We start from the raw sequence: 27,611 nt of genomic DNA, 5'->3' as shown, positions 1-27,611 counted from the left end.
GCATGAGCAAAACAATCCTTGACATCTTAGCTTAGCATAATGGCTAACAGAGGCTGGAAACAGGAAGCATGACTGATTATGGAAATGAATGTTTTCAACACTGCAAATTTTATTTATCATGCTTTTATGGTTCGAAGTCATTAAATTGAGACGCCAGAGTGATGAGAGGCGTTTCCAGCCAAAAGGTGCATAGAGAACCTTAGATCTTCTAAAGGTTTTAAATCTGTTAGAAATGTCACTATGGAGCAAAGAGTAGCAGTGCTGCCCCTCCCTGACCTGTTGCTGCACACTGCTACCTAGCTGGCTGAAAGGTAAACACTATCCCCATTACCCCCTATTTAAAAATATTTTCAGTTTACCAAAGTAAAATGTATAAATAGATCCCCATGCTTTGTGCAAAAGCATCGTAGCCTGATAAAGCTTTAGAAATATTACTATTAATTTATTTTACACTGATTTATGTGTAAAGAGAAGTTATATATTCTTAAAATTTAAATGTCTCACAAACAAGGACGTTTTCACGAGGTATAAAAACCTCGCGAACAAAACAAAAGAAATCTTCGGTCAACAGCTCATACCCCCAGTTGCCACATGTGAAGACAGTGACGTACATGAAGACTTCAAAAGCACAACAGTGCAGGAGGAAAAAAAAGTCAAATCTGTCTGTGATCTCCACAGTTAAAAAAAAAAAAAAAACAGAAAAAAAAAAAACAACTTCAATTCATGCTGTGACTGCGGTTCAGTACAGAGAAGACACACACGGTATCGCTTCAGTACCAGGAACCTGTTCACGTTTACGCACACACGACCAGACTTCCCTGAAGAGAGGAACCACGATAAAAACTGACACGTACAGACCACAAGATGACTGAGGGCCCCAACAGTCACAGAGGCCACGTCATGATCTTAGCTTCAGACAGGCTATCCATCTCACACAGGAAGTAACGCACAGGGTCTACATCTAGCTGTAGAGAAATGAGATGGAAGCAGGTGGCAGTTTAAAAGGCCAAAGGTCCACAAACAAATCAAAGTTGTACATTGTGAGATAAAAATGTTAAGCTTTATGATTTAAAAAAATTTTTTTTTTTACCAACACTGAGGTTTAGAGTCTACCCACACAGATCGCGTCTGCAAAGAATCTCATGACTGTTGTTAAGTAGAATAATTTATTGCAGTTCTTTAATTCCTCTGTTTTAATTCATTAACTTACAATACTTACAAGTTTTAAAGCACAGAGCATTTACAGGGCGCACAAACATATCATATACACTCACACTCTACAATCAGACGGCAATGGAGGGTCCTAACGGCATGTTGTGGTATTGGTTTTAGGCACGTGATGACATGCTCCTAAAACCCACCCTCCCTTCAACCACGGCATGCCTCTTCAGCGTGCCAGTGATGATCATGGTCATCATCATCATCATCATCACCATTATTCTGCTGAGTAGGATGAAAAGATTAAGAGACAGACCCATAAAAGACAGTATTGCTCTGAATTTAGTCAAAAAAAAATAAGAATAGTAAAGCATTAAGACCTACATTGTGTTCTGATGGCACAGAAAATACTAAAAAAAAAAAAGAGAGCTGAAGAATAGAAAGCATGGGAATCAACAGAAGGTAAAAGGGATTAATTGGAAATTAAACAATCTAAGTGTGCTTTGTTCTAAAGAAATGGAAACTGAAGTTGAAAACGAACATTAATCGAGAGAAAAGTGAAACGTTACATTCATCTCTCCTTATGTTGGTTAGTTTTAAGGTTATTGCAGTAGTACAGCTTCAGTCATCTGATTAAAGCAGGAAGCTAAGAAGCAGTTTGGGTTCTGAGGAAGAAAAAGAATACAGGGTTAACCAATCACCCAGCCGAGACAAGAAAAATCTCTCTAAACAATCACACTTAGAAAAAGTCTTAGGGATGTTACAGAGCATTCGTCCAGATATTTAAAGGATAAAAACGTACAATCCTATCTTTTTAATTACAGACTTAGCTTTAATTAAACTGATACAGTAAATTAATAAATCACAGGGTGATCTGAGATACTGTTTTTATTCAACTATGTATGTCTAGAATACTCTGTGATTCGCCTCTAAAACTAGACCATTTACAAATGAATGGAGTGAAAGTTGAACACCATGTTAACTTATATTAATTTGAGAACAAGTGGCTGCTCCTGATCATCTTCCTTCACACTATTTTCCATACAGAAAAGAAAAATCAAGTCTGGGTCAGGGTGGCACAAACAGCTCTGACATGCTGCTGTGAAAAGGCAAGGGTGTGTGTGTGTGTGTGTGCGTGCGTGCGTACAGTAGTGAACACTGCTGCCCTTTTATGTGAACTGAAATATGTCAGAAAAAAGAGGGAAACCTGGTCTGATTATCAGCATGTGCTGTATGAGTGATGAACTATCAGAATAAATAAAAAAACGGTTGCTGGTTGCGCGTCTCGACACACGCTTGATAAATCTTGAGCAGACACACTCGAGTGCTCAGAAAACAATGTGCTTGAGCCTTTCTGGGCTTTGACCAGTGTCTGTCTTTGTTCTCTGAGAGGGGAAAAAGTGTCTTTCTTCATGTGCAAACACAAATTAGGAGGTTCCTCCTGATGCATCCTGGGAATATTTACAATCACACCCAAACATCCCCATAGATGCTGAGATGAAAACACACTGCAGCGAGGACTGGACAGTCCACCCACCATGCTGGACAGCATTCCGTATGTGTGAACATAGAAATGTGAGGCTGTTTAATCCAGTTCAGGTGACTCTGCTGTTTCGGTGTGCATCGTCTCCACAGACTCTGTTGCTGTTGTGCTCTCTCCTTCTACCTCTAGAGATGCATCCTCACCTTGCTGGTCTGCTCCGTCAGGTCCTTCATCAGTAGGTGTGATCAAGTCAGTTGTTTCAGTAGTTTCGTCTTTAACCGTAGCATCCGTCTCCGTCTCGTCCATCAGCGACCCATCCTCTTCCTGCAGCTCCTCTTCTCTTTCCCTACAAGCCTCTCTCTCCTCTTCCTCCTCCATTATGGAGGCTTCAGGTCTCTGTAGGGAGTGGGTCACAGCATACGGATGCAGGTGCGGGGAGTCTGCGGGGGGCAGCAGCGTGAGCGACTCCACGCTCAACGTGTCAGCGTTGCTGTCCGTCAGCAGGGAGATGGTGGGCTGGGAGGCCGGGGTGAGGCTCGGCGCCAGGGCTGGGACCGGGTTTGAAGGAGTAGAAGGAGCTTCTCCGCCTCCTCCTTCACCTTCACCGCCTGAGGATGAGGATGGAGTGTGCTCCAAATATGCACCATCGTCTAGAGAACGACAAAAGATAGACAGCTGAACTGAGACTTTTTCTTCCCCTCATGTCTGTCATAAGGGAAGAAACTAGTAATTATCTATAGAAACTGTAGGAAGAATGTTTTTGGTGCAACATACAACATTTAGTACCAACACATTAAATATTTCCTTAAATTTAATATGCAACTGTCTGAAGAAAAATCTAAAACTTAAAACAAAACAACTTCTGGCCTCAATGTAAGGACTTAATAAAAGTAAACCACCTGATCAGAGACAGATATAAAAAGGTAAAGAATCTCTTTGATTCCATCCAGTTCCTAAGAACACACAGCTACCCCTCACTGCCTCTGTACACCCAGAGGGAACCAGCAACGCAGGTTTGTGCTGTCATATTATTACACAGAAAAGTCCTTGTGTGGACCAAGCTCAACATGCAAAGAGACCTGATAAATATCCATCAGGTGATCCAACAGCCAATAAATGGTGTGCGAGTCCAGAGCTTGAGGTCTGATGATACAGGGACTCATGACTGGGTGGTGTAGACTTCTGAAAATACTGCCTTCAAGTTCATAGTTGGAGTAATTTAACAGCTTAAAAAATCTCTTATGTTGTCTCAGGTTGTAAATAAACTTATTGTTTGAAAGGCACATACAGTTGGTTAATCCATATCCTCTCCCTCTACCAGCCTTATTGTTTGTTTGCATTGTAAACCAACCAGCTTATAGAGTACAAAAAGCAGCACTGGGTGTGTATGTGTGTACACCCCCACATACACCACATATAGGCATATATATGACAAGGGAACAGAAATGTTTTCACAATGTCACACCACCAAGAACTATTGTGGTTTTGGTGGGTTGCACAGTCACCATAGAAACACCAGAGACATGACATGAGTACACTATGTATAAATGATGCGCAGTGAAGTAGAAATACTCTTTCCAAGCGAGTCGCTTCAATCATCTCTGCACAACGTTGACTGTAAAATTGATTTTCCTAAAATCTGTGTATTTCACAGCTTGTCTGCATGCTTATGAAATGAGAGATCCGGTTGTGTGTGTGTGTGCTACCTGACGGGCTCTGAACAGACGTAGTGCTTGCAGTAACAGAGTCGCATCTCCCTGTGCTTCCACTCCCACTGGAGGGAGGCGATGGGGAGGAGAGCGGTGAGGGACTGTGCTGGGGCACACAGTGGGCCACTGCAAAACCTGCAATGGGTGCGACATATAGACATGTTTACATTTTGTGTGTTACCACTTGTTCAGACTTTTGAAGCCTTTCAAGGGTGCCTATATTCTCATTTTTACAACTTTTTCCTTTATGTTCATAGTTGTAGTACATAACAGTTCTATTAGTTTTTCTTACTGTGGAAAGCCTACAAAAAAAAAAAAAAAAGTGAAGCCGGTTCACAACACAAAATCATCAAGAGACAACAGTAGCTTTACCAAAAACCTCCAGATCCAACTTGAGAAGGAGGAAGTCAGGAGCAGTGTGATACTAGTAGAGATCTAACAAACCAGCAATATAATGAGAGATTTCAAAGTGCTCTCTGGTGAGCCTAGAGTATCTTACTGCATTAAGAAGAAAACCTTGTGAAAGAATTAAAAAAAAACCTAAAACTTGAAATACATTTTGATTATCAATTGTGTTCCAAATCTGACCAGCCTTTGAACCTTTAAGCCACCCTGGCACTAGACAAATCCTGTAGTGTGAGGCTCTTTTGAGTTGTCACTATGAGTAAGACGGTATTATTTAAAATTCTGTTGATTTACTCACTTTTCTTACACAATTGGTGAGTTTTTTTTTCTCTCACAAGGATGTTATCCAGTCTGTCTAAAATTAGCTCTTACAACATGTTGAGCCAAAGAACTCACCAACATGTCATACATGTGGGTGGAGGGGAAGTTAAAATACTGGGGCAACATCTGCAGTATAATATTTGGTCCTTCATTAAGCTCAGACAAAGACAAAAATACTGTTGTAGTTAAACTTTCTGTGAAAAAAAAACATCTTCTAACTTTAAAGACTCACCTTAATTCATCTGACTTATTTACTCCATTAAAAAGCTGCACAATATAATATCACAATATCTGTGTGTAATCATCATATTGCAAAGGACTGTTTCATATTTCAGGTAATATGAACAAGCAGCTTTCATGTTAATGTAATATTTAGCAAATTGGACAGAGTCTCAGTAGGACATGATCACAGTGGACACAAATGGCATTACTCAGTATGCTAAATGTCACAAAGTATAGTTGTCAGAGATGAGAAGAAGAAAACAGACATACAACAAAAATAATCTGAGTGACAGGCTTCAAGAAAATGAGGTTACACATGAGGTTAAAAGTCATTATCAATACAGTTTAATACCTTTTTCTTCATGGGCATGACTGAAAAGGTTCTCTGTTTCAGAAAAGGGTTTCAAAATTTTCCCCAGAAAATATGTTTTTATAAGAAAAACTGAACTGAAATCATATATGCCCTTCCCTTAGTTCTCAAACAGATTTTTAGGTTTTCTGTCTCTAAGGATGATTTATAGTCTTTATTTTACTGGCCACCTGTTGGAGGTATTTCTTATGTTTTCTACAATCTCCACTTTACGAACATAGAACTAACTAGAGGAGCCTAATAAATATGTATCACTCACTTTTCAGATTTTTATTTGCATAAAACTTAAAAGAAAACAAGCAATCTTGTTTCGTTTCTTTTCCACTTCAGTTATGTTGTACTTTGTGCTTTATCTCAGGCTGAAGTTTGTGGTTGTAATGTGATAAAACGTGCAAATGTTCAAGGGGCTCGAATACCATTTACATTGTACTGCATCAAATGAAGCCCAGAACGGGGGACTTTCCAGCTCTAATTTGCAGAACAGTGTTTCTGCATAAAACCTCTAATTCATGCCTGCAGGACGGAACATTATCACTCTACTTTGATGCTGCAGATCAAATCACAAACTGATTTCCACTTATTTGGAGTTCAGAGCAAATCAGAATTAAACATTTTAAAACAATCCTTCTCATTCTCAGCACTCTAGGATGGAAGCATCTGTGGGTCACCTGGTACTTTGTCGACAGAAGCAAATACTGATCTGTTTGCAGTGGGATCATTGGGCGCTCGTCTGGACTGCTCGTAGAATCGGAACGGCAGGCCGCTGGGAGAGGGGCTGGCAGACTGACTGAAACCCATCACCTCCGTAGCACTGGGCTGCACCGGCAGGTCCAGCAGAGCTGAATGCACGGGGAGAGGAATAAAGACAGAACAGTATAAACATATGGTACTGCGGCACGGCAAAGGAGCCAATTCCTACGTCGGAAAAAGGACATGTTTTTATTTTTCATTAGACTGCAAGAAATGCACAGCTGTTTCTATGCAACTATGCTGGAAAAACAAAATACAAAACTGTTGCTTAAAGATGTGGTTGTTCTTGTAGGCGTCACATCCTCCTCAATTTGCTGAACTAAGCTAGATTTTCTATTTGTTTTGTTGGGCTTGAGTGGATTTCTAAAGAATTTGACCATAGTAAGGGGAAGTACAAATCACTTCTGGGTAAAGAGATTTGTGTTTACAGTACAAATAGATATGATATTAACAGGCAGGGACACTGGAGCCAATAAAAGCAAATTATGACAGAGAGGAGGGAATAACGCTCTAAAGTGCAATATTTGAACTACAGAGATTAAAATATATATTTTTAGTTGCTTTAAAGACAAGAACATTCTTCCTACAGCAAAACTTTGCTTTTATCGTGTTTGATAATCATCATGAATGTTGGAAGTCCAGAAAAAAACCCTTTTATAGTTTAACAGAAAGTTGCTTTATATTAAATGAATTTAATGAGAACACACCTAATGATTAGCTTTTTATACGATGTGAAACTGTACTACCAGATAAATAACACATGTTTTGAATATATAACAATATTTCATCCTTCTGTTATGGATGTTTAAAAGTTTGAGATTCTTTTATTTAATGTACTTTCTTATATCCCCCTTTTATTTGGTTTATCATTAGTAAAAGCATCCAAAACAACAAGAAAAAAGAGACACAAACAGCAAAGCAGTCTGATCATTATACATCGAGTACATTTTAATATAATATAGCTTCATTATATTGCAATTGGATTTTCTTGTTTCCTTAAAAAGACTGTCGATTTCTCCCCTTTCACACATCTGCCCCATATGTCAAGATTATTAATAATATAGTTGTTTATTCTGACTTAACATAATCTGTCCATTGTTTTTTCCCCCTATAAACCAAGATATGTTCTCTTTTCTGCACTTCAGTTTTAGTTGTTTATTTTTGTTGTTAAAATCTGGGTTTTGCTTCAATATCTTCTTCCCTCATCATGCTCTCTTTTACAAAGTGCACCAATCCCTTTTGCAGCGAAACACCTGTACAAGCAGATGCTGCCGCCCCCATACCTCACGATTTGGATGGTGTTCTCTGGCTTTTTATGCTGCTTCAGGATTACTGACTACTTGTCCTGTGAGTGGCCCTCCAGCCCATGTTGGCAGAGGACTTGTTTCACTGTGGATAATGACTCTCTTCTCAGCTTCATCTGGCTTCTGTCCTCACCTGCAATCCTTTGCATCTTCATGCGTCGAGCCTGAATGCGACCCTTGGCGAGTCTCTGCTTGGCGATGATGCAGCGGATGTGATCGGCGAAGATGAAGTTGGCCTGCAGAATTGGCAGGGGCTTGGCGTGAGGGTTGGAGCTCGGTTTATGAATAACAATATTCAGAGCTCGGCTGTCGTCCTCAACACCAGACACCTGCATGTCCTTTAAAAAGGAGGAGGAAGATAGACCATGATGAAGGTTCAATTTCAAACTGCAAAATGGGTAATTTGAAGAACTTTTATAGATCCAAGACCCCCCCCCCCCGCCCCCCCTTTTACATTTTTTGTTTGACTTCGGTGTGACGTCTGAGTTGACAGATATTTGCAAATGTTAAGCTTTAAAAATCAGGGTTTCTCCTTTTCTGAAGAAAAAAAATCCTAAAGGCTAGTTTTAGCCTTCAATATTAATAGATGTGTAATAAACTCAACTCTGAATCCACCTACTCCAAAAAATAGAGCCTCATTATTCAAATCAGTTTACTCATTTGTGAGGTGAAATGATAAATGACTAATATTTATGGGATTGTCCATGATTGCAATTTTCCTACAAACTCTGGTAAATTAAAATATGTAATGAACTTCAATGACTTTGGTATACAGATGCAAAAAAATGTAAAGTAAAACAACAACTACTTTTCTCTTACCTGCAAAAGGCCGGCAAACTTGACTACTCCCCAACCGAGACGTTTGGTTTCTGGTTCAACTAGACTCATCTGGTACACATCTACAGCGAGGAACCTCTGGGCTTGGCTGCCATCTTTGCTGACTACCATACATGCTATCAAGTCACTGTTATCTGAAACAGACAGCGATGCACAGTCAAAGTGATTCTTAAAATCACCTGTTAAATGATTGAAAGATAAAGATAACCAACATTGTTTTTCTTGTCATTTTTTTCTGTTTTGAAGTTTTATTTAGAATTAGTTAAGACAATTTATAATGCTGTGTTCTCAACACTGTCGTATTATGTTCAGAGTAGAAAAAGCTAATCTGGAATGTCCCAAATTAGCTACTGGGTAGAAATTCAGTGTGCAACACATCTATGACACAAGTTAACTTGTTCTAGAGATCTGATCATATTTTTACAAGCAAATCTTTAATATAACAATAAAAATATTTTTAAAACTTGGGGGGAAAATAGGAGTCCTATGCATTTGCATAAAAAAAAAACCAAGACATTTGAAAAAGGCTGAGTAAAATATAAACTAAGGGACAATAAACCTACTTCTCAGCTACAACACTAACTTTTCCAAATTCCCATTTAAAACCGAGTTGTAAATCTTCAAGCAAGTTAGACTGAAAAGTCAACACTTCAGTGGTATTCTGAGGAAGAAACACAACATCTCATGTAAAAACAATCTTGACAAAGCCTACTTCTGTTTAATTCTTCAACCGGAACACAATCCTGTTCTTTGGAACAACTTTGGGCAAAATAAGCAGAGCTAAATAAGTTACTTAAAGCCCGGTGGAATATATATTTTTTTGTATTGTGACTTTACGATGCTGTGCTAATTTGTGTACGCAAACCCCAGACAGAAGCATAGTGGGCCAATGCAGCCAGACGGCTTGATGCACTTAAAAGGACAGAGAAGATGCTTTCCTCCCACATGCTGAGGTTCAACAAGAACTGATAAGCCCACATATGTGCATTATTTACTGCAGTGCACCACAAAACCAGCAAAGTAAAGCTGCAAATGACCTGATCTGACTCCACTGGTTTTGGTTGACATATCGCCGACGCTCAACTTTCTCCAAATGTAAACCGGCTAAACCAGATGTACAACTCCATGATTAAATTCTCTCTTCCTTCTCATTTTTTCCCTCATTTTTTTGATCCACTCTCCTCCAATGTATTCAATTGTTTTACCATACAAGGCCAGAAAAAGTCGTTGGAAATCAGATTTTATCTTGCTAGTGTACAAACACAGGAAGCAAGAAAAACTTTTATTACTGTTTTATTGTTTCCAAGTAGACCAGTGGGGTGTGGAGTACAGACATGCATGAGCTTGTAAAATGTGTGGTGTGATTAAAGATCAAAGGGGACTGCCAGGAACTGAATGCCACCTAGTGAAGCAGAAACCAGTGAAAAGTACCTTCACCAGGAGAGGTAGACCTTGGTTTCCAAGGGTAACAAGGGTATACTAATATTTAAATGGTCAAAGAAATTAGGGGAAGTTCAATAGATTCAGTCCCTTGACAAAATGGGAAAAACCATACCACCCCCAGTGTCTTATTTTAGCTTTGACAGAAAGTGGTCTGCTTGCTCCGATTACAATCTAGCGCCATCTTTTAGGCTAACTGATTGTATCTTTATTTCCTTGAGTCTTTTTATTGCCACAAAAAGTTGGCAAGGAAGCAACCCCATGACCAACTTGGCTACTATAAAGTAAAACATACAATTCCATGCATTGGCAGATGATTTGATATCTTCACTCTCCAAAAAGGAGGAAGTGGTTTAGAAATATACAAAATCTTTTTCTGAGAAACAAAAGGTCGATATGACATCAGGAGCTTTTACAACAAAAGTTCACACAAACATAGTATCTGTACAGCTCACCCTTTCTTGAGCAATCAAAGCAACTCATCACAAAGTTGTAATGTGATCACAACTTTGTTGTGAATACATTACAACAACTTTGCTGTGGAAACAAGTTGTGTTGGTCCTACTAAGTAAGGGTAATCCACTTTCAATAAATACTTGGCACAGAAAATAAGGGAACTTGTTAAAACAACAAAATGAACCGATAACGCTTACTGACAGTAATGGTTAGAAAATCTTCACTGCCAAAGAGAGTGGAGTGGTGCAGCATCTTCCTCGAAGGCAAAACCAAGCCCTCATAATTGGAGCCACTTTAGATGCATTGAAAAGAGATTCTTCAACTAGTGGAGATTTCACATCTTAACTTTTAGGAATAAATTCGTTTCTCAGTCCCCACAGAGCAAGGCTTATCAGACTACCTCCAAAATCTGGTAGTGGAGAGGATGGAACAGCCTGCCCGCCGTTCTCACCGCTACTAAAAACTTGTGGGATCAGCTTGGGCGTGTTAATCATAACAGAGTGACCAACAAATCTACAGTGAGATATATTGTATTTGCAGGCACATAATGCCATAAGTAACTGTTACTTTATTGCTATAGTTGTTGTAAAAAAGCTGTTTAAATGAAAAATAGCTCAAAAGAAATTTAACTTTGTAATTTGACGCCTTGAAATTGGCTTTTGTCTCTTTAACAAACTGCCTTCAGTATATCATCACAACAATGCTCCTTCATTATGCTGTTTACAGTCATCCTTAGAGACTTTAAAATGAGAAGTAGTCTGTAGCTGCACAGTTCCAAGAGGTGTTTTCTAATGCTCCTAGTCTGGAGGATCTGTGTGGGGAAGTAGAAGGGGACTGCAGCTCCCAGGAGGAGCGTTAGGTAACTAGGTGGTGCTTTGTGAAAGCAAGCAGTTAGGCAACCCCGAATGGTTGCCATGGGAGATTCAAGGATGCCTCAACATGCATGAAAGAATCAGAGCAACATTTCAGGTATTATTTTGATGCAGTAACACACCCTCAATTTAAATGTCATAAGTGATTCTTTATAAAAGGGTTAAAGTCCTCAAACTTTATATTAATCTGAAATAATCTCCACTTATCTTTTAAGCAGATTGTTCATGTTTGAGAGCGTTACATTAAAGTCGTCTGATAAGAGAAACAAATTTGCTCAAACAGCGCACTGATCTGAACCTGTTGAAATTTGGTAATATCCAAAATGAAACAGCACCTTTCACCTCCAAAACTCCCCAAACTTGTCGAGACAAAGAAATGCTCCATGATTCAAAAGTTATTAGAAGAGGAGGTGGAATGTAGGTGGTGGCAACCTAATGGTCAGAAAAAAAAAAACAACACACATGGGAGATGGGTGGGAGATGAAGAGGTTATTCTTCCCACTCACCAGGAAAAAACCCTCCCCCTCCGCCTGCAATTACTAAGAATGTGTTCTTAGATAATCACCCAGCTTACAAATACAGTCAAACAAGGAAAGCAAATTTTTTTTCATCAACTGTTAGCAACTCGGAGTCATTATTACTACACACTTGGTTGAAGATCATCTTTTCAGTGACATCAATTCCAGGAAGTCAAACCACATGACACCTCACAGGTTTGTCAAAACCCAGATCTGCCACAGCCTCTTTCGACTGGCATTTGGAAAAATCAGAACACAAGAGTTTCAGCCACTGAGTTAGAGATGAAAGTAAAACAGAAGTGAGATGTTTGGGCTATGTTTTATCTCTCTGTCAAAAGTCTTTCCTTTTATCTTATTTCCTTTTCCAAAAATGAAATAAGGAAAGTCCTAAGATGCTATCTATTAATCATGTCCAGTCAGAAATATAAAACCTACAAAATAGTCTAACTGCCAACGGACAAAGATAAAGCAGATGGTGGCGACAGACAATGCACTGCTGTGTCACTGGTTTGTTAGAACTATCAGACAACAGCTTGACACCACAATTTGCAACCAGACATGTTTTTCTAGTTGACTCACCACAGATAACATAACATTTAAAGGCCACCGCTACCTACATATGACACAGATTGCACAGTCACCAATACCAAAGAAAACCCATGAGATCTATAAAAAAAAACACACATCTTCAAAACGGATCCTCAAAGCAGAAATCTGTATGCTTTTTATAATTTTCATCAAATCTATGGACATGTGCAAGCTGATATAAGTCAAGGGACAGAACTTCCTCTGTGGTTTAATCTGGTTTCTCATCCGTTTAAAAGGTACAGACAATCCCAATGTTGTTGAAAACTCTTGCAAAGCAACACCTAGTAAAAGCATTCACAGTCAACAAAGCTTTCAACGTTTAGCCATTTTAAAAACAGTGTTCAATATATATAGTATAGCAGAACTGCAAACCTTTGGACATTTCTTAGGTAGAAGTTACAAATAAAAAAGGCAGGCAAGAGGGCCATGGTAGCTATGGAAGAGCTGCAAAGTGTTGACATAAAAGGTTGAATACAAACGTGCAGCAAAGTGTTTAGATATTTTGGAAAGAACAAGAAAAGTACATTTTCAACTTCAAAATTTTTACTTTTGTGTTGGTCTGTTTAATAAAATGCTTCCGCCCACAAAAACCATACAATAAAGTTTGTTTAAACATAAAAAACACGGAAATGTCTAGGTGATGTAAATACTTTTGGCATTATGGTCATGTTGAGACTGAGCTTAGGAAACTGATGACAGAGATAACTTCTCCTTCACAGTACGTAGCAGCGTCCTCAGAGCAGTCGTTTTAATACACCAATAAAAACATAAAAAGAAGCTGAAAGTTTAGCATCGACTTTGCAAATGTCTGTAATAGTTTGCTTTACTACACTGATAAACCTGAGGAATTAAGTTTAAACTCGTTACTTTTTTAACTTTAATACATAACATAACGTATAAATGGAGAAATCTAAATGATATTTGTGTTTTTATAATCCATAAAATTAGGTTAGAAAATCAAAATGTAGCTAAACATGAGCTTTGACCCTGAAAATTGTTTCTATAGTAAATGGTCACTCAGGGTAATTAGGCCTTCTAAAGTAAATGATCACAAGAAAACCACCAACTTTACAGTTAATACAGATAAACATTTTTTTATAATCTACGGTTATCGTTCAATTATGTTCAACGTTAACAAAACAAAAAAATGCAAATGCCAAAATATAAGAATGTTATATGTCTGGTTGCAAAGTTTGTGAACTGAATAAATGATAGAGTATCAGGACTGATTCACATTACTGTGCAGCTGTAGAGCTAACCGCGTACGAGTTTCCAAAACACACCTGTGAAATGTGAAAGAAAACTGCTCAGGTTATCAGTGTGTGGGAAGCTGTATTGCTGAGGGTATGTGTGTGTGCTCAGCTCTGCATCGCTGTGGTTGTTGATCTTTGCATGCTGCATCTGTAAACTCTGCACTGTGTTTTAGAATGGCTGCTTTCCTTAGCAGAGAAAATCAGCAACAGCTTTGTCAGATTGGAGCGTTTTAACTGTGGAGTGCAGGAAACTCTAAAAAGCCCCCTCTCAACAGGAAAACCAATTTATTTTTGTTTGAGTAACTCTGAGGTCAGATTTCACTTATTTCAACTTATTAATGACATCATACCTAAAACTAAGCCTGAGTGTGAGACTCTTACTGAGGTCTAAGACATCATCTGTCTTGATTAGGTCTTCGGGTCTGGTCAAAGGGAGCTGAGTTTCTGGTTCTCCCTGAAGCTGAAGTGACAATGACCTCAACATGAAGAATACTCGAATAGCCTGAAAGAGGAACAAAGAGGTGCCAGACAAAACCTACGATGAATGTATTTAAGGAGCAATCACAGCAGGTGTTTGAAAAAGAAAATTCCAGAATGCGAAAGGACATTAACGCACTGACATTATCAACGAACTGAAAACAAGAACCTTTTTATGAGAAAATCTAAGATTTGTTTTGCCGGGAATGTTACAACCAGTGCTCTGAGCTCCTGTATGTGTTGACAAACCTTGCGGGTCTTCTCTACGTCTCCACAAGGTAGTCTCTTTACAAAGTCGATACCCGTCAGAGGGGTGCCGGTGGGCGGCAGCAGTATGGAGGCATCCATCATTAGGTACTCCACATTCAGAGGTTTACTCTGCAACAAATACACCACGATGAGTGACAAGAAACATAAACACCTCCAAACTAAAGTTTAATTTACAGATGTTGCTTTTCAAATGTATTATTAGCAGAGTAACTACGGTTAACCTACCGTCATGCTTCTGTATTCATCTTCAAACATGTCCAGAAAGATTTCTTCACCCTGTGACAAAAAAACAAACAAACATAAAAGCTGCTTCAGAAACTATGTTAAAACACAAGTCATAAGACATTTATAAATTATATTAAGCCATCAATATGTTAAAACGCCAAGCATGCAACCATATTTATGTAGCTTCAGATCTAAATACATCGACTGAAGATAAGTGTTTTTGTACTTATGACTATATATCTTGAACTGACAGCTATACAGTGATTTGTGTTTGAACTACACAATGTGTTCGTCTCATACATTTTTAAATTAATAATTTTTTTTAAAAATGCCTTTTTTAAACAACATTTTTATCAAATGTAATGCATCAAAAACACCAATTAGACTATCTAGAGATGAAAGCAAATGTTTATTGATGGTTTCCCATAAAAAATCTGTTTTGAAGAACCTGAAAGAAAACACTGAGATGCCGTACTTCTTCCATACGTTGGAATGAGGAAAGATGGGCATTTGTTAAAATGAGATTCTGCCCATAATTCATTTTTACTTTTGTCCTTATTTTTACCACTTGGTCACAAATTGAGATGGAATGCACAACTTCAACATAATGAGCTATTTCCACCTTTTTTTATGCAACCCAAAACTTTGAAGGCTGGACTGCATTATGGTTTTGCAGACCAGAAAACATTTGGTGACATAGATTTTTATTTTTTTTCCAAAAATGTTTAACAAATCTAGTCGATTTTTTGTAGCAATAGAAAATTAAATAGAAAATTAATGCAGTCAAGCAAGTAAACACCTCATACAGATCACTTTCTGCTGGTCCTTATCTGCTTTAAAATTAGTTAACAGCTCAACAAGGTGAGATTTCTGTATCGTAAGGGTAACTACAAGTCAGACCTAGAGAATGTCAAACCAAAACTAAAAAAAAAGCCTCCTCCGCCGACAAAACATGATGCTAATCTATAAGTTTCATCACTTCAATTAACCATGACAGCTGGAAAACAACTTTCAATGACTCATTTGAATAAAAGGCGCCATAAGTCAAAACTGAACATTATGGACCAGAGACAAATTGTTTCAAGAAGAACCTCTGGGCAGCCAAGGAATGCCAAGTTGCTTGTTTATATGTACACTGAGAAGTATATGTTCATCTAATCACCATGTTACATCAGCAGCAATATATTCCACCTCCTATTTAGAACCCTACAAGGATAAGTAGGTACAGACAATGGATGGATAATGTCAAAGTATTTTCTAAATTAAATTTATGCCTTTCAAATACTACAGAGAAACAAGAAAGTACCTTATACAGATTTCTTTCAACCAATTGTTGAACATTAGACACATTCCCCTTTTTAAAAGAATAACGTAAAAACTATAACATAACTGTTAAAGATTTTCTTTTTGCAAGTGGGCTAGCTTTTAAGTCACAATAGCTACATATCTTATGTGATGAAAACTAAAATGTAGAAAAGCGTGAAAGACAAAAACTGATCACATGACCACCAAGAACACAGCTGAAAGTTTGTTGAAGAATGATATTATGATTAGATTGCGTAAATGTGATATGGGTGCATGACGCAATGTGCATCAAAGACAAAACAACTGGTAGCATAGCCACCAGGTACAAATTGACATCATACAGTGAAGACTGTTATGGTTATTTATCCAAAAGGAGGGCAGGTGTAGAGTTGTCTAGTTCAGAAGCTTGGAGATCAAGCGAACGAGAACCCTACTCAGGAATTTAAAAGCTTATAGTGGCTATCTAACATCAAACATCATCCATTACATCACTATAATTCTATAAATCCCCACAACAGCATGGTGGTTGGCCCTAAAAAGTCCCTAAACTAAAGCTACACATATGGTGGATGAAAGGGAAGTTAAAATACAGATAAAATCAGACTGCAGCCATACAGTCCCTCATTCATTTGGTTAAAATACAATTGGAAAATAACCTGCAGCTAAAACTTCACATAGCCAAACATAAGGAGCATGATGGGACAGCAATCACTGATTTAGTGGAATCTGTGGACAAGAACAGATGTAATGACTACCACTACCTAAAAAGATACATCTCCTGAGAAAAAGTCCCCCACATACTAATAAGCTACATGCTCTCAAATAACTGCAGCAGCCTTCAGCTCCAGTTGTTTACAATCTGTACTATCTGTAACAACAACTCTCTTTTGTCCTCTTTTCACAGGCTTTGCTTGTTCCTTCTCGCTCTGAATTTGAACATTTTTGTTGGGTCTAACGTAGATAATTTTTCTAACAATTTTCACAGAACTTATTGCATTTCCTGCATGAATAATCTTCTTAGGACAAGTGCTCCATGTACTCTTTCAATGACTTATCAATAAGCTGACACACACCCATTTCACATATTACTATCAGAATGGTGTTTTTGTCTAGAAGATAATCTGTTCTGTGATTGCTATGAAGTCTCCAGGTGGTAAAGCGACATCTCCCCATTTACCTTCATTCCTTTCTGATTTAATAGTCATGCATTTTTTTAAAATCGGCTTTGAAAAACTATAAAAAGGCCAAAAGTGATTTATTTACATGTTATTCTTGCAAGACTTTAAAGATTTCTGGCACTGAAAATTAACAAGATATGATATATACTCTTTAAATCAGTAACTTAATTGTGCATAGACAAATCAAAGTCAGTCGAGGCCAGACCATCTGCAGATCTGGAGACAGCGATAGTGTCATAATTGAAGCATTTATGACTGGAATATTGCACAAAGATGAGCAATGTTGATAGCGCGCAACAATGAAAGCCATTGTTCTCCAAAAATATCCCAGATTACATCAAATAAGGTTCTCTGGCTTTAGTAACATTCAACACAAATTGGTGCAAAGACTTGATGATTAAAAACTCAGGCTTACAGCAATTAGTATGTTTTTCTTTTTTTTAAAGAGAAGCAAACCAAAAGAAAAATTTCATTTTAAAAAGAAAAGCAAATCATCTAACTGATTCTAAAACAGTATCCAGACTGAATCAAATCAAAAGTGAAAGTAAAAATGAAACTTTACATTTAATTGTAAAGAACAAACAAAATGCCAACACTTTAACTCTAATCTGCAGGCGGAGACAAAGCTTCTTCTTAGGAGGGGGTTATTTTCAATTATAACCAACCGACTAGTCAGATAGAAACTGGGAGGTTTTCACTTAGTTTCTGTTATGAGGCTGTTCTCGGATTAATCTGGATGCAACACAAGAAATTTTGTTGTTCCTTTTTCTTCCAAGATCAATTTCTCTGAAATACTGGTTGCCAAATACTAAATGCTTCTTGTCTCAGCGACCTGAAGTCCTACTGTGCAACACAAATCAAAAATGAAAGAATGAAAATAATACTTTTGGAATCCAAAGCATTTCAGATGATACCCGTCTTTAATTGAATGCACTGTAAACGCATGTGCAGGTATAAGATTAGAAAGGCGTATAATAAAACTTCATGTAGCATGTGTATATTCACACAGTTCAAAAGTGTGCTGTTGAGATTTGCAATTTGTGTAATTACCTTGTAAAAGGTCCGCAGTAAATGCAGACTTTCTTCTCTGGCACCCTGCAAACACAAACATGGTACTCTGTTTTTACTTGCTTTTTTTTCTGTGAACTCAAACATTCACAGAACAATGTTCCCTAGCATATTAGGGTTTCCCTGCAATTCCAAACAGTGTAACATGACACAGTCTCAGGGAAATCAACACATACTGTAGAAATCTAGATGCACTGTCCGTAGAACTGGTAAGTGAAGCTTCAGTGGGAAAGCCTATTGTGCGTTTCCGATGCAGTTCCTAAGAAACACTGGCTTATGAACAACAATCTTGTGAATCAACTAGTGAGTCACTGCAGCTTATTTATAGGAACAACAGTTACCTACAAAGGGAACTTTACAAAAGGAAAACAAATAGAAATCAGATACAATCTACTTAAAGCTCATTAGGTTTAAATATTAACAAGTCAATCTAATGATGTCTATTTGTATGGCTTTATGACTGACAAATGATTCTTAACAATCAGAGAATCTATACATTGCCGGTAACGGCCTTTGCCTTCGATAATACAACACCTGAGAGTTGTTGCCTGTAAGAAGTCCAGACTGACTGTTCAGTTAAAAATATCTGCGTCACTATCCAACAGGAAAAGCTTGATGCAGTTATGATTTATATACAATCCGTTTTCTGGTACTTTATATTAATTAATACAAAAATAAAAACAGCTGTAAGAGTTGTTACACTCCGAGAGGAGACCTAATCAATTATTGCTTCAAATATTGGAACCGCAGGGTGGAATTTCCTTTGAAATCTTTATCTGTTGTTTAGCATATCCTGGAATTCAGCAACATTGATGAAACAGGAACAGAAACCACAGACAGTAAACAAAATGAATTATGAATTATTGGACTCTTGGACAAAGGAGGGAGGTCTGTTCACTTTCTAAGGACAGCCTCATAATAAGTCTTAACAAGAAGTAAGCACTTTACTAGAAACCCAGATTCTAGAAAAAGCAACATGACAAGAAAACCTCTGGCTCCTGTTATCTGGAATTCGTTGTCAGGAGAGATAAAGAAACATGACACTTCTTTTCTTTTTTTTTTTTTTACACAACACATCACTCAGAAGCTATTATGTGCATGTAGAGTATGTGGGTTACCTCGAGGCAGGCTAGATGGACATCTTTGATTATACAGTGGCTTCCCGACAAAACCGACTGCTTCAACAGAAGGCAGCACAGCTCAAGTGTTGCGAGGCGAACTTTCCCATCTGGGGGAAAAAAAAAATATGGCAATGGAGTTTATCACATTAAGTGCCCAGTTAAGAAACAATTTACATGAATGGTGAAGTCATTTCTAATTCACAACGAACAGATAGGATGTGCTCGTTCATGTCATGTACTGGTGGTTTCTAGGCAACAGATTGGTAATATTTGTATTTTCAAAGTGAATCTTCTTGAAAGATATTGATTCTTGGTGACTCCATGCCCTACTGTTTGGTCTGGTAATCAGCATTTAAAGCTGAATGTTTTGTTACCTGGCAACGCTGCCTGGTTCATTATTCTGATCAGTTTTTCCACAAGCACCACGCTGTAAGAACCTCTCTCCTGGTCGGGAACCGGCAACTGCAGACGCTCCAGAAGATCACGGTTCACACCTTTAACAAAATTAGAAATTTTAACATCATTGCACTCAAGCAGGATAAGCTGATTTATCAAAATGCATTTTATTAAATGATTGTCCTTCTGGTTCTTAAGGGATGTCAAAACGTTTACCAGTAAGATGCCATTTTAAATGTTCCTTGTGCCAAAACAGTGAAGTAATTTTTAACAATAATTTGGTGATTCAGATTTATTCGTTTACAATTTGTTTTCACTGATAGCTATATAATTATAACTTTATTAGGAAGACTATTACAATTTAAAACAATTTTTTTTTAATGATAAAGTAAATTACCCATCTGCCAGGTACTTAGGAATAGAGAAAAAAGTAGGAATATTATTTCATGTAGTTATGTCAAGCTCTAGACCAGACTTCAATAATCAGAGGATGACTCATGGCGCCATGAAGAAAAATGCAGGCCATCAGGAACCGAGCTGACAAATACTCCACAGGTAAAGAACTATAACTCATTACAACATCATATAGGGCAATGAGGCATGAAACGGGAAAAGGAAGCTGTCAATGTCATTTATGTGAGAAAAGAAAAGAAAACAAAAACGACAACAAAACATTTCCAAGGTTGCATCCGTCACAGTCGGGGACACAATTTGTTCACAAGATTCATTACATGGAAACATCAAACAATCCGCACCCGAGGACTATTTATAGAATATTTGGAGAGGACTGGACTGTGTGACGTTAACACTGACTGCTGCAAATTAACAAACCTTTGCTGTGTGAGACAGCATAAAGTAGACAGAGCACAAACAGAGCGTGGTAGTCATCATTGGTGCACTCCAGGGCGCTGTACACCATGTCCAGGAACGGCCTGCAAGGGCAAGAAGGTGACAAGATGTCAGCCCACTGACACTACGTCCTCATCTATCGCTGTGTGAAGGAGTGTGTAAACCTGTACCTGCTTCTTTCTGTGTGTGTTCGAGTGGCAGCAGCGGTCTTCTCTTCATCGGTGATGTTCTGTTCAGTCAGTTCTGATGCTCTACACTTTTCCATCACCACCATTTCAATTTCTGTGTGCAGACAAACACACACACACACACACACACACACACACACACACACACACACACACACACTTTGTAGTTTAAGGTGCACTCCCCACAAACTTCAGTTTCTAATCGTATACCACACTATCAGCATAGATCATAAAAATAAAAATTTTAACTTAACTTTTTTCACATTTCAACCAAACTTCAGTGTATTTTATTGGAAATTTGTGATACACCAACACAAAGCATTGTATAGCTATCAATTGGTAGGAAAATCGCATCTTTACCCAATAGTTTGCAAATAAAAACATGAAAAAAAGGGTACATTTGCATTTACCCCTTTTCATGTCAATACGCCTAATTAAACCCAGTTTAACGTAATACTATGAAAGTATTAATCTGTTGGATCATTGTATCCATTTAATTGATTAGTTTTATAATTAAGTCGATACTTTTTTCACTTTGTATTGCCATTAGTGTATAATTGATACACTAATGGCATTAGTGTACACACTAATTTCATACACTATACATTTTAAATTTTATCACTTGGGATTAAGTAGCTTTTCCTGAGCTTTTACCCAAGATCAACCTGTTGCCTTCCCCTGCCTGTCCTCTCTTTCTTCTCTCCACCCTCAAAGCTGGATGATGTGAACTTTGTGTTAAGTAGGTTTAAGAAATACAGCGGTCCATTCACATATTAAAACACACACAAAGTTTTTCAACAGTTTTAAATAATGGCTGGATACTATATTTGATCAGACTTATCTGACACATCACAGCAGCGCTGCAGTGTTATACTGTGTGAAAACATTTAAACTCCAGTTTATCACTGCCAAGTTCTATAACTTTTTCTGATTCACCATCAAGTTAAATGATTAAAGTCAAAACTATTCAGTAATCTCAGAGGGTCCTGTTTAGTATCATTGCATAAATATGTCTACGTTAACAATGTAACATAACCACAATTTTGTGTATTTAATACAGCTGACAAAAAAATTACCTTTTGGTCAGCCCTCGATAAAATCAAAATGATCAGGTTTTTAAGAAAATTGCCATTATGCTGCTGTTACTGCGAAATAATTTCCCTGCTGGGATGAATAAAGTAATTCTATTCTATTCTATTAGTGGAGAGAGAAGATCAGTCAACTTTAACTCATTAACTGATAACTTGCATCTCTAGGCCATATGCAGGTCTAAAACATGTTCCAGTTTAATTAGGTCAAATGAAATGCAACCAAACAGCAAAGAAATGTTGTACATGTAGGAAGATAGGTAAAATATAATTTGAATTTAAAAATAGGATGAACATCTTAGACAGTCCATGTGCTATTTAAGTTTCTAATTTTACTGCATGGTTTACCAACCTGCTAAGTAGTGTAGGCGTCGTTTTTTCCTACCCATTTAGTACACATCTTATTTTGAAACTACTTCTTGCTAATCTGCCCACCACATCACATTTGCAAAAATTCACACAGTCAATTTTTTTTCCTCTGTGTCTAAAGAGTTGTTAAAAACGTCTCCTTGCAAACTCTCTTGTGAAAAGGAACTATTCCACCACAATAAACAAAAAAATAATTTCAGATGATTGAAATGGTCACAAACAATGTGGAAGCTGTATATAAAACACACAAACAAGGTAAGAGAAGCAGTGGGAGAAAGGCAGAGGTGAGGAGCACAGGATGGATGGTGTATCATCGCAGGAATGGACAGTTTTGCTTTAATGGACATTGTGTTTAATGGGGTTATTTATGGATAAATAAAAAAATATCCCAAACAGTGGAAAGAGCAAAGCCTGCACCATAATCCTCAATTTTCTGTTTTCGTGTTTCTTAATTTGTTTTTATCCAATGAGGTCACAGATGAAAGAGGTTAAACGGTTTAGAAAAAACAAGGTTTGGAAATGTTTTCATCATCACCCAAAGGAAAATCAAAGCAGAGAGCAATTAAAACATCGACTAAAATGCAGCCTTGTTGTCCTTTTAGCTCTTCTCTTTCTGTTTGGAGGACTCCTGGGGAACAAGAAGTCTGATTGATGGGAGAAAACACACACAAACACAGTCCTGTACTGCTGTGTCCAATGAGACACAAACTCACCTTCCGCCATCTCCCCACTCGCTCTGCCTCCCTTAGAGCTCCCACTTCCTCCTCCTCCTCCTAATCCCTCTGTACCTTTTCCCTTCTCCCTCTCTCCTCCTCTGCTGCCGTCGTCATCCCAGCCTTCCTCCACCTCTCCTGCACAACTGCTGCCGCCTCCCCCTGCTCTGTCGTCATCCTCCTCGCCCAGGTTTTTGTAATTTGGTCTTTTCTGAGTTCTTTTGCGGCCCCGGTGGCGAGACATTTCCAAGGACCGCTCCAGAGACTCTGGGGGTTTGACGAAGCGGCGCACACCTGCTGAGGTGGCATGCTGGAGGGAAACAGCAGCAGAGGGACAAAGAGGAAAAAGGTGAGGAAACAGGGAATTCATAAAATACCTGGAAGTCTTTTTTTTTTATTTAAACAAACTGATCAAACAGTGCTACTAATATGAGTTTTTTCTGCTTTTGGCTTCCTCCCTAAATGTTCAGAACACATTATTCCAACTATTGTAACATCTGCAAAATGGTTACACAACCATTTCGAATGCTTGGGGACAGCTGGGACCATCTTTATCCAGAGAAAACATGGAAAATCCTTGAAAATCCCTTTTAAACAAAAAGAACAGAAAGGCTTCTATCACATCTTGAGGATCCCCAAAATGCCTGGAGAAATATTCTAGACAGAAAAGACTTTGTGCATACAGCTTTCTAACCATAGGGACAAACAAAGATAAAAAGAGGTGTAGCAAAAGCAGCTAAAGAGGATTAGCAGTGGTCTCCAACAAGTAATGGTGCCATCCACAATGGTACTTTGTAATCTCATAACCGCTGACAAGATATTGAGCTGCTAGCATGTCATGACATGTCATTTGACTGTCATAGAGCAACAGTCTTCAGTCAGAGGCCTCTTCAGATTTGTTTCTAGACTGACTGCTACAGGGAACCTTTCTTGCCCACAGCATCACTATCCACGACAACTGATTGAAGGCACTCAGATGATACGAGATACAACATTTAATTTACTTTGGGACAAATAAAGCATTTTTGAATTGAATTATATTTTTAAAAGTTGGGCATATTTTTTGTGAAAAAGGACCATTTCAACAAAACAAAAAAATAATACATTTTTGTTTTGTGGAACCAAAGAAAAATTGTTCAATTAATTCCAGCATTTAGTAAAATAAATGCATTTAAGATAATAAAAAATACTACAAACAGTCGAACAAGATGGTGGTGGTTGGAGCATGATGGAGCCATGACTTCTTGTCTCAAGAAGAAACATCTTAAAAGTTAATGTGAGGCCAGAAACAATAGAGTTGTGGAGTGACCTATTTTAAACAAAGTCATTTGAAAACTGCAAACTGGAGAATATTTTCAGTTAATCAACCCTAAATTTCAGTGATTTAGGGACTCCAACTTTTGAAAACTTTGATAACGATTGCCATTTCATACCTTCCTAGAAGCAAGACTAAACAGATTATTATATTACTGGGAAACTATTCGATAGAAACTATAAATCCAGTTTGCTGTGATACAATCTTCCAGGAAAGAGATGAATGTCTGTGCTGGATACAGAATAAAGATACTAATCATAATTATTCTCTGAATGAAACATACCAAGGCCTTTTGTACTTGGAAGAGTATAACCCTTGGGCTTCTATAGCGCAACTTTATCAAATGTGCATGCAAAAAGAAAGAAAAAAACAAAACAAACAAAAACAACAATAACAAAAAGAAACCCAGATGCTCATAAATAATCATGTAACGGGAAAAAGTACCACAATCAAAACCTCTCTGCACACACAAACACACACAGTTACCATAAATGCTTATTGAGTTATCAGTGCTCATCAAGGTCACTTAAAAAAAATATCTATAAACCATTTCCTCCAAGATGCAGATAGGCACAACATTCGAGAAAATGACCCACAGACACAAACTACACCTATTACACCAATGCATTAAATCATTGGCTTGTTTGTCGCTGCAGTGAAGAAAGAGTGCAGCAAAAAAAACACCAACTAAACCTGGCATTCTTCAGATATTCAGTTGCAAGGCTTAAAGTTTCAAACCACACGTTATGAACCGAACAGGAAACAGCTGGTAAATAAAAAAGAAGCCGCACAGTGATGTTAATCCAGTGACTTACAGGAAAGACTGAAAAACGTGTGAAAACGTTAGCACAGCTGAAAAAAAATCTAATAAAAAGAACAGCTGATAAAATGATATAAATGACTCGGAACATCACACCAATTAAAAAAAAAACATATTAACACAAATCTGAATAAACAGTCATTGTGAGGACAAGAGATCCAGTTGGATATAGAGAGGTAGAAAAAAATGACTGAAAACATGCATGATGACACAGGGATGAATCGAGTTTAAACTTTTAGTTTTGGAGCAGCTGGTACCCAGTAAGATATACAAAACATATAATGAAATAGTCCTGAGCACAAAGGCGAACTATGGCTTGAATCATACTAAACGCAGCTTGCTCAGACTTCCACGCAGTCAGTCGGATGTCAGCACTTTTCACTTTGATTTTTCTGACATTCCTTTTCCGTGTCAAGCCTTTCGACTTGCTGGACTGAGGCAGGATTCTGGTTAAATTGAAGTCAATCAGACGTCTGACCGTAAAGCAGAGAGTTGAGCTGACACGGAACCACAACACCCCAGATACAGCGAGAGCTGCAATCTGTGGGAGCAAGGTCAACAATTTTACAATGCAGCCAGGCTAATCTGTGAGAAGCGCAAACATCATCAACTGCTGAAAACCCGACGTCAGCTGAAAACTTGTTCCAACTCAGTATTCCCAGAACCTGCAGAATTAAATGCATGCATATATACATACATGTCCAGGATATGCATTTCCCCCTAAGAGATGACCAACAAAATGGTACAATACCGGTAATTAATCAATCTATAATTCTGAAGGCTGCCGGTTCTTAAAACAGTAAAGATAATGGATAATTTCTCTGAAAATGGAAAAACTTACTCAAAAATTTATTTCACAAAAGCAAAAAAATAAAAAAAAAACTTTATCATAACAAAAATAGTGGCACATAAGGATATACAGAGATAGAGGTAAATAACCAAAATTTTATGATTTTCAGTTTTATCCCTCAAAAATCTTTCTCCAATCAATTATCCCTCAATAAATAAGTGCCTTCAGGTCACACCAGCAACAACATTCTTCAGTGAGAAAGTGATTAGCAATGGAAGACTTGGGTGCAATCAGTAAGGCATTGACAGGCGATGTCAAAAGAAGCAGAAAAGCTGTAAGATGCTTTACAAAAAATTATTATGTTCCCAGCCTGATACAACTTAGAAAGTTGGAGATCTCCAAGCAGCCTAAGGGGCTCTGGGCACATAAAATAAAACACAAAGATACCAATATTTGAAGTTAGCAATGCTAACTCTTAACTTAGGTTTCCAACAAGGGTTTGTCAACTCAATTGTTAATTGGAAAAAAAAATTCCCCAAAGTAAAAAAAACCCAACAAAACAAGATTGAGTTATTATTTTTACTTATTCACACACAGCTAAGGATACTGCTAAAAAAAAAAAAACAAGGTTAAAAAAAAACCTCACTGAAATCTACAAAAATTCTATGTAAGTGATTAAGTTTCTTTAAAAAGTACCGAAACTAGACAACGTCACCATCTATGCAAACAAACCATAAAGCATGAACATGAGCAGATAGCAACACACCGGCTATGGACACAAACTGCTTTGAAGACTGACATAAACCTCTGACAGTTTCACAGCAACCTTCCCCAGCCAAGGGAGAGCACTGATTAAACCATGGTTGGTTTAGCTGCAGTTTAATTGATTGGGAAGTAATAGAAAAAAATTCCCCAATAAAATTTTTTTCTTGATCTACTGGGTTCTCATGAAAGCAAATCTTCTAATAATTTTCTACAACTACTGGTTTATTACAGCTTGATAAAAAAAATGTATAAATATCCTTTAATGTTTATGTGCTTATCAATATTAAGATGTCTTTAACTGCATTTGTTTTACATAATTTACAAGAAAGGCCTAAAACAACACCTCCTATGAATATGTTAAGGAGGATTGTATTGTAGCTGCAGCCAAACACACTGAGCATGCTGTCTGACAAAAACCACAAACTAGTATCTGTGTGTGTGTTGCACCTGCTAGCTGACAATGTTCTGGTAAACCGCTCACAGTCTCAGCCACTGCTGAGAAATTAATGGAGGTCAGGGAGCATGCCCTGCGCAGAGAGACACACATAAAAACACCCTAAACCAAAACAGACACTTAAAAAGAGAGCACGCTGTGCAGGTAGAACATCAGCGGCTACATATCAGTGTAAACTAAAAACAGTCGATCTCGCTTTTGGGGGAAAAAAAAACTACATGCTGCTAAACGTATGCAAATACTGACATTATGTATCTAACTGGTGCACTTGCAAGAAAACACATCTACAAAAGCAACAGAGAGAGGAAAAACACACTGCTTCCAGGAAAGAGATCTGGGTTAGGTGAGCCAGCTCTGTCAGTGTTCCACCATGTGACCTAATTTCCTGCCACATCACAGACAAACAGGAAGTGCCATTTTACCACCTGCGAAAAAACGAGGCTCATTCCTGATCTGCCTCCTTTTCATCTACCAGAAATCAAACAAAAGATATCTGATGAGGCGGAAATAATTAACATCCACATCTCAAGCCGA

General features: G+C 37.9%; 1 protein-coding gene across 5 annotated transcripts in view; it reads right to left on the bottom strand.

The window, feature by feature from the left end:
* Positions 1-1,147: 1,147 nt before the first annotated feature.
* Positions 1,148-27,611, bottom strand: part of clec16a (C-type lectin domain containing 16A) — a 37,476-nt gene continuing 11,012 nt past the window's right edge. For 3 of the 5 annotated variants that reach the window (XM_005809162.2, XM_023348908.1, XM_023348907.1), the window contains 14 exons: positions 22,934-23,243; positions 20,746-20,857; positions 20,558-20,658; positions 19,705-19,824; positions 19,328-19,437; positions 18,192-18,236; positions 14,659-14,709; positions 14,413-14,541; positions 14,068-14,188; positions 8,542-8,693; positions 7,856-8,060; positions 6,337-6,507; positions 4,348-4,485; positions 1,148-3,291 (listed from right to left, as the gene is read on the bottom strand). In XM_005809162.2, coding sequence (XP_005809219.1) covers positions 2,744-3,291; positions 4,348-4,485; positions 6,337-6,507; positions 7,856-8,060; positions 8,542-8,693; positions 14,068-14,188; positions 14,413-14,541; positions 14,659-14,709; positions 18,192-18,236; positions 19,328-19,437; positions 19,705-19,824; positions 20,558-20,658; positions 20,746-20,857; positions 22,934-23,243 — 2,313 coding nt within the window. In that variant the 3' untranslated portion in view covers positions 1,148-2,743. The remainder of the gene's footprint in view (positions 3,292-4,347; positions 4,486-6,336; positions 6,508-7,855; positions 8,061-8,541; positions 8,694-14,067; positions 14,189-14,412; positions 14,542-14,658; positions 14,710-18,191; positions 18,237-19,327; positions 19,438-19,704; positions 19,825-20,557; positions 20,659-20,745; positions 20,858-22,933; positions 23,244-27,611) is intronic. The other 2 variants (XM_023348909.1, XM_023348910.1) reach the window with 1 other exon arrangement.

Source organism: Xiphophorus maculatus, chromosome 16 (genome assembly GCF_002775205.1).
Source record: "Xiphophorus maculatus strain JP 163 A chromosome 16, X_maculatus-5.0-male, whole genome shotgun sequence".
In the NCBI taxonomy this organism is placed as follows: domain Eukaryota; kingdom Metazoa; phylum Chordata; class Actinopteri; order Cyprinodontiformes; family Poeciliidae; genus Xiphophorus; species Xiphophorus maculatus.
This window is presented reverse-complemented; position numbering and strand designations above follow the sequence as displayed.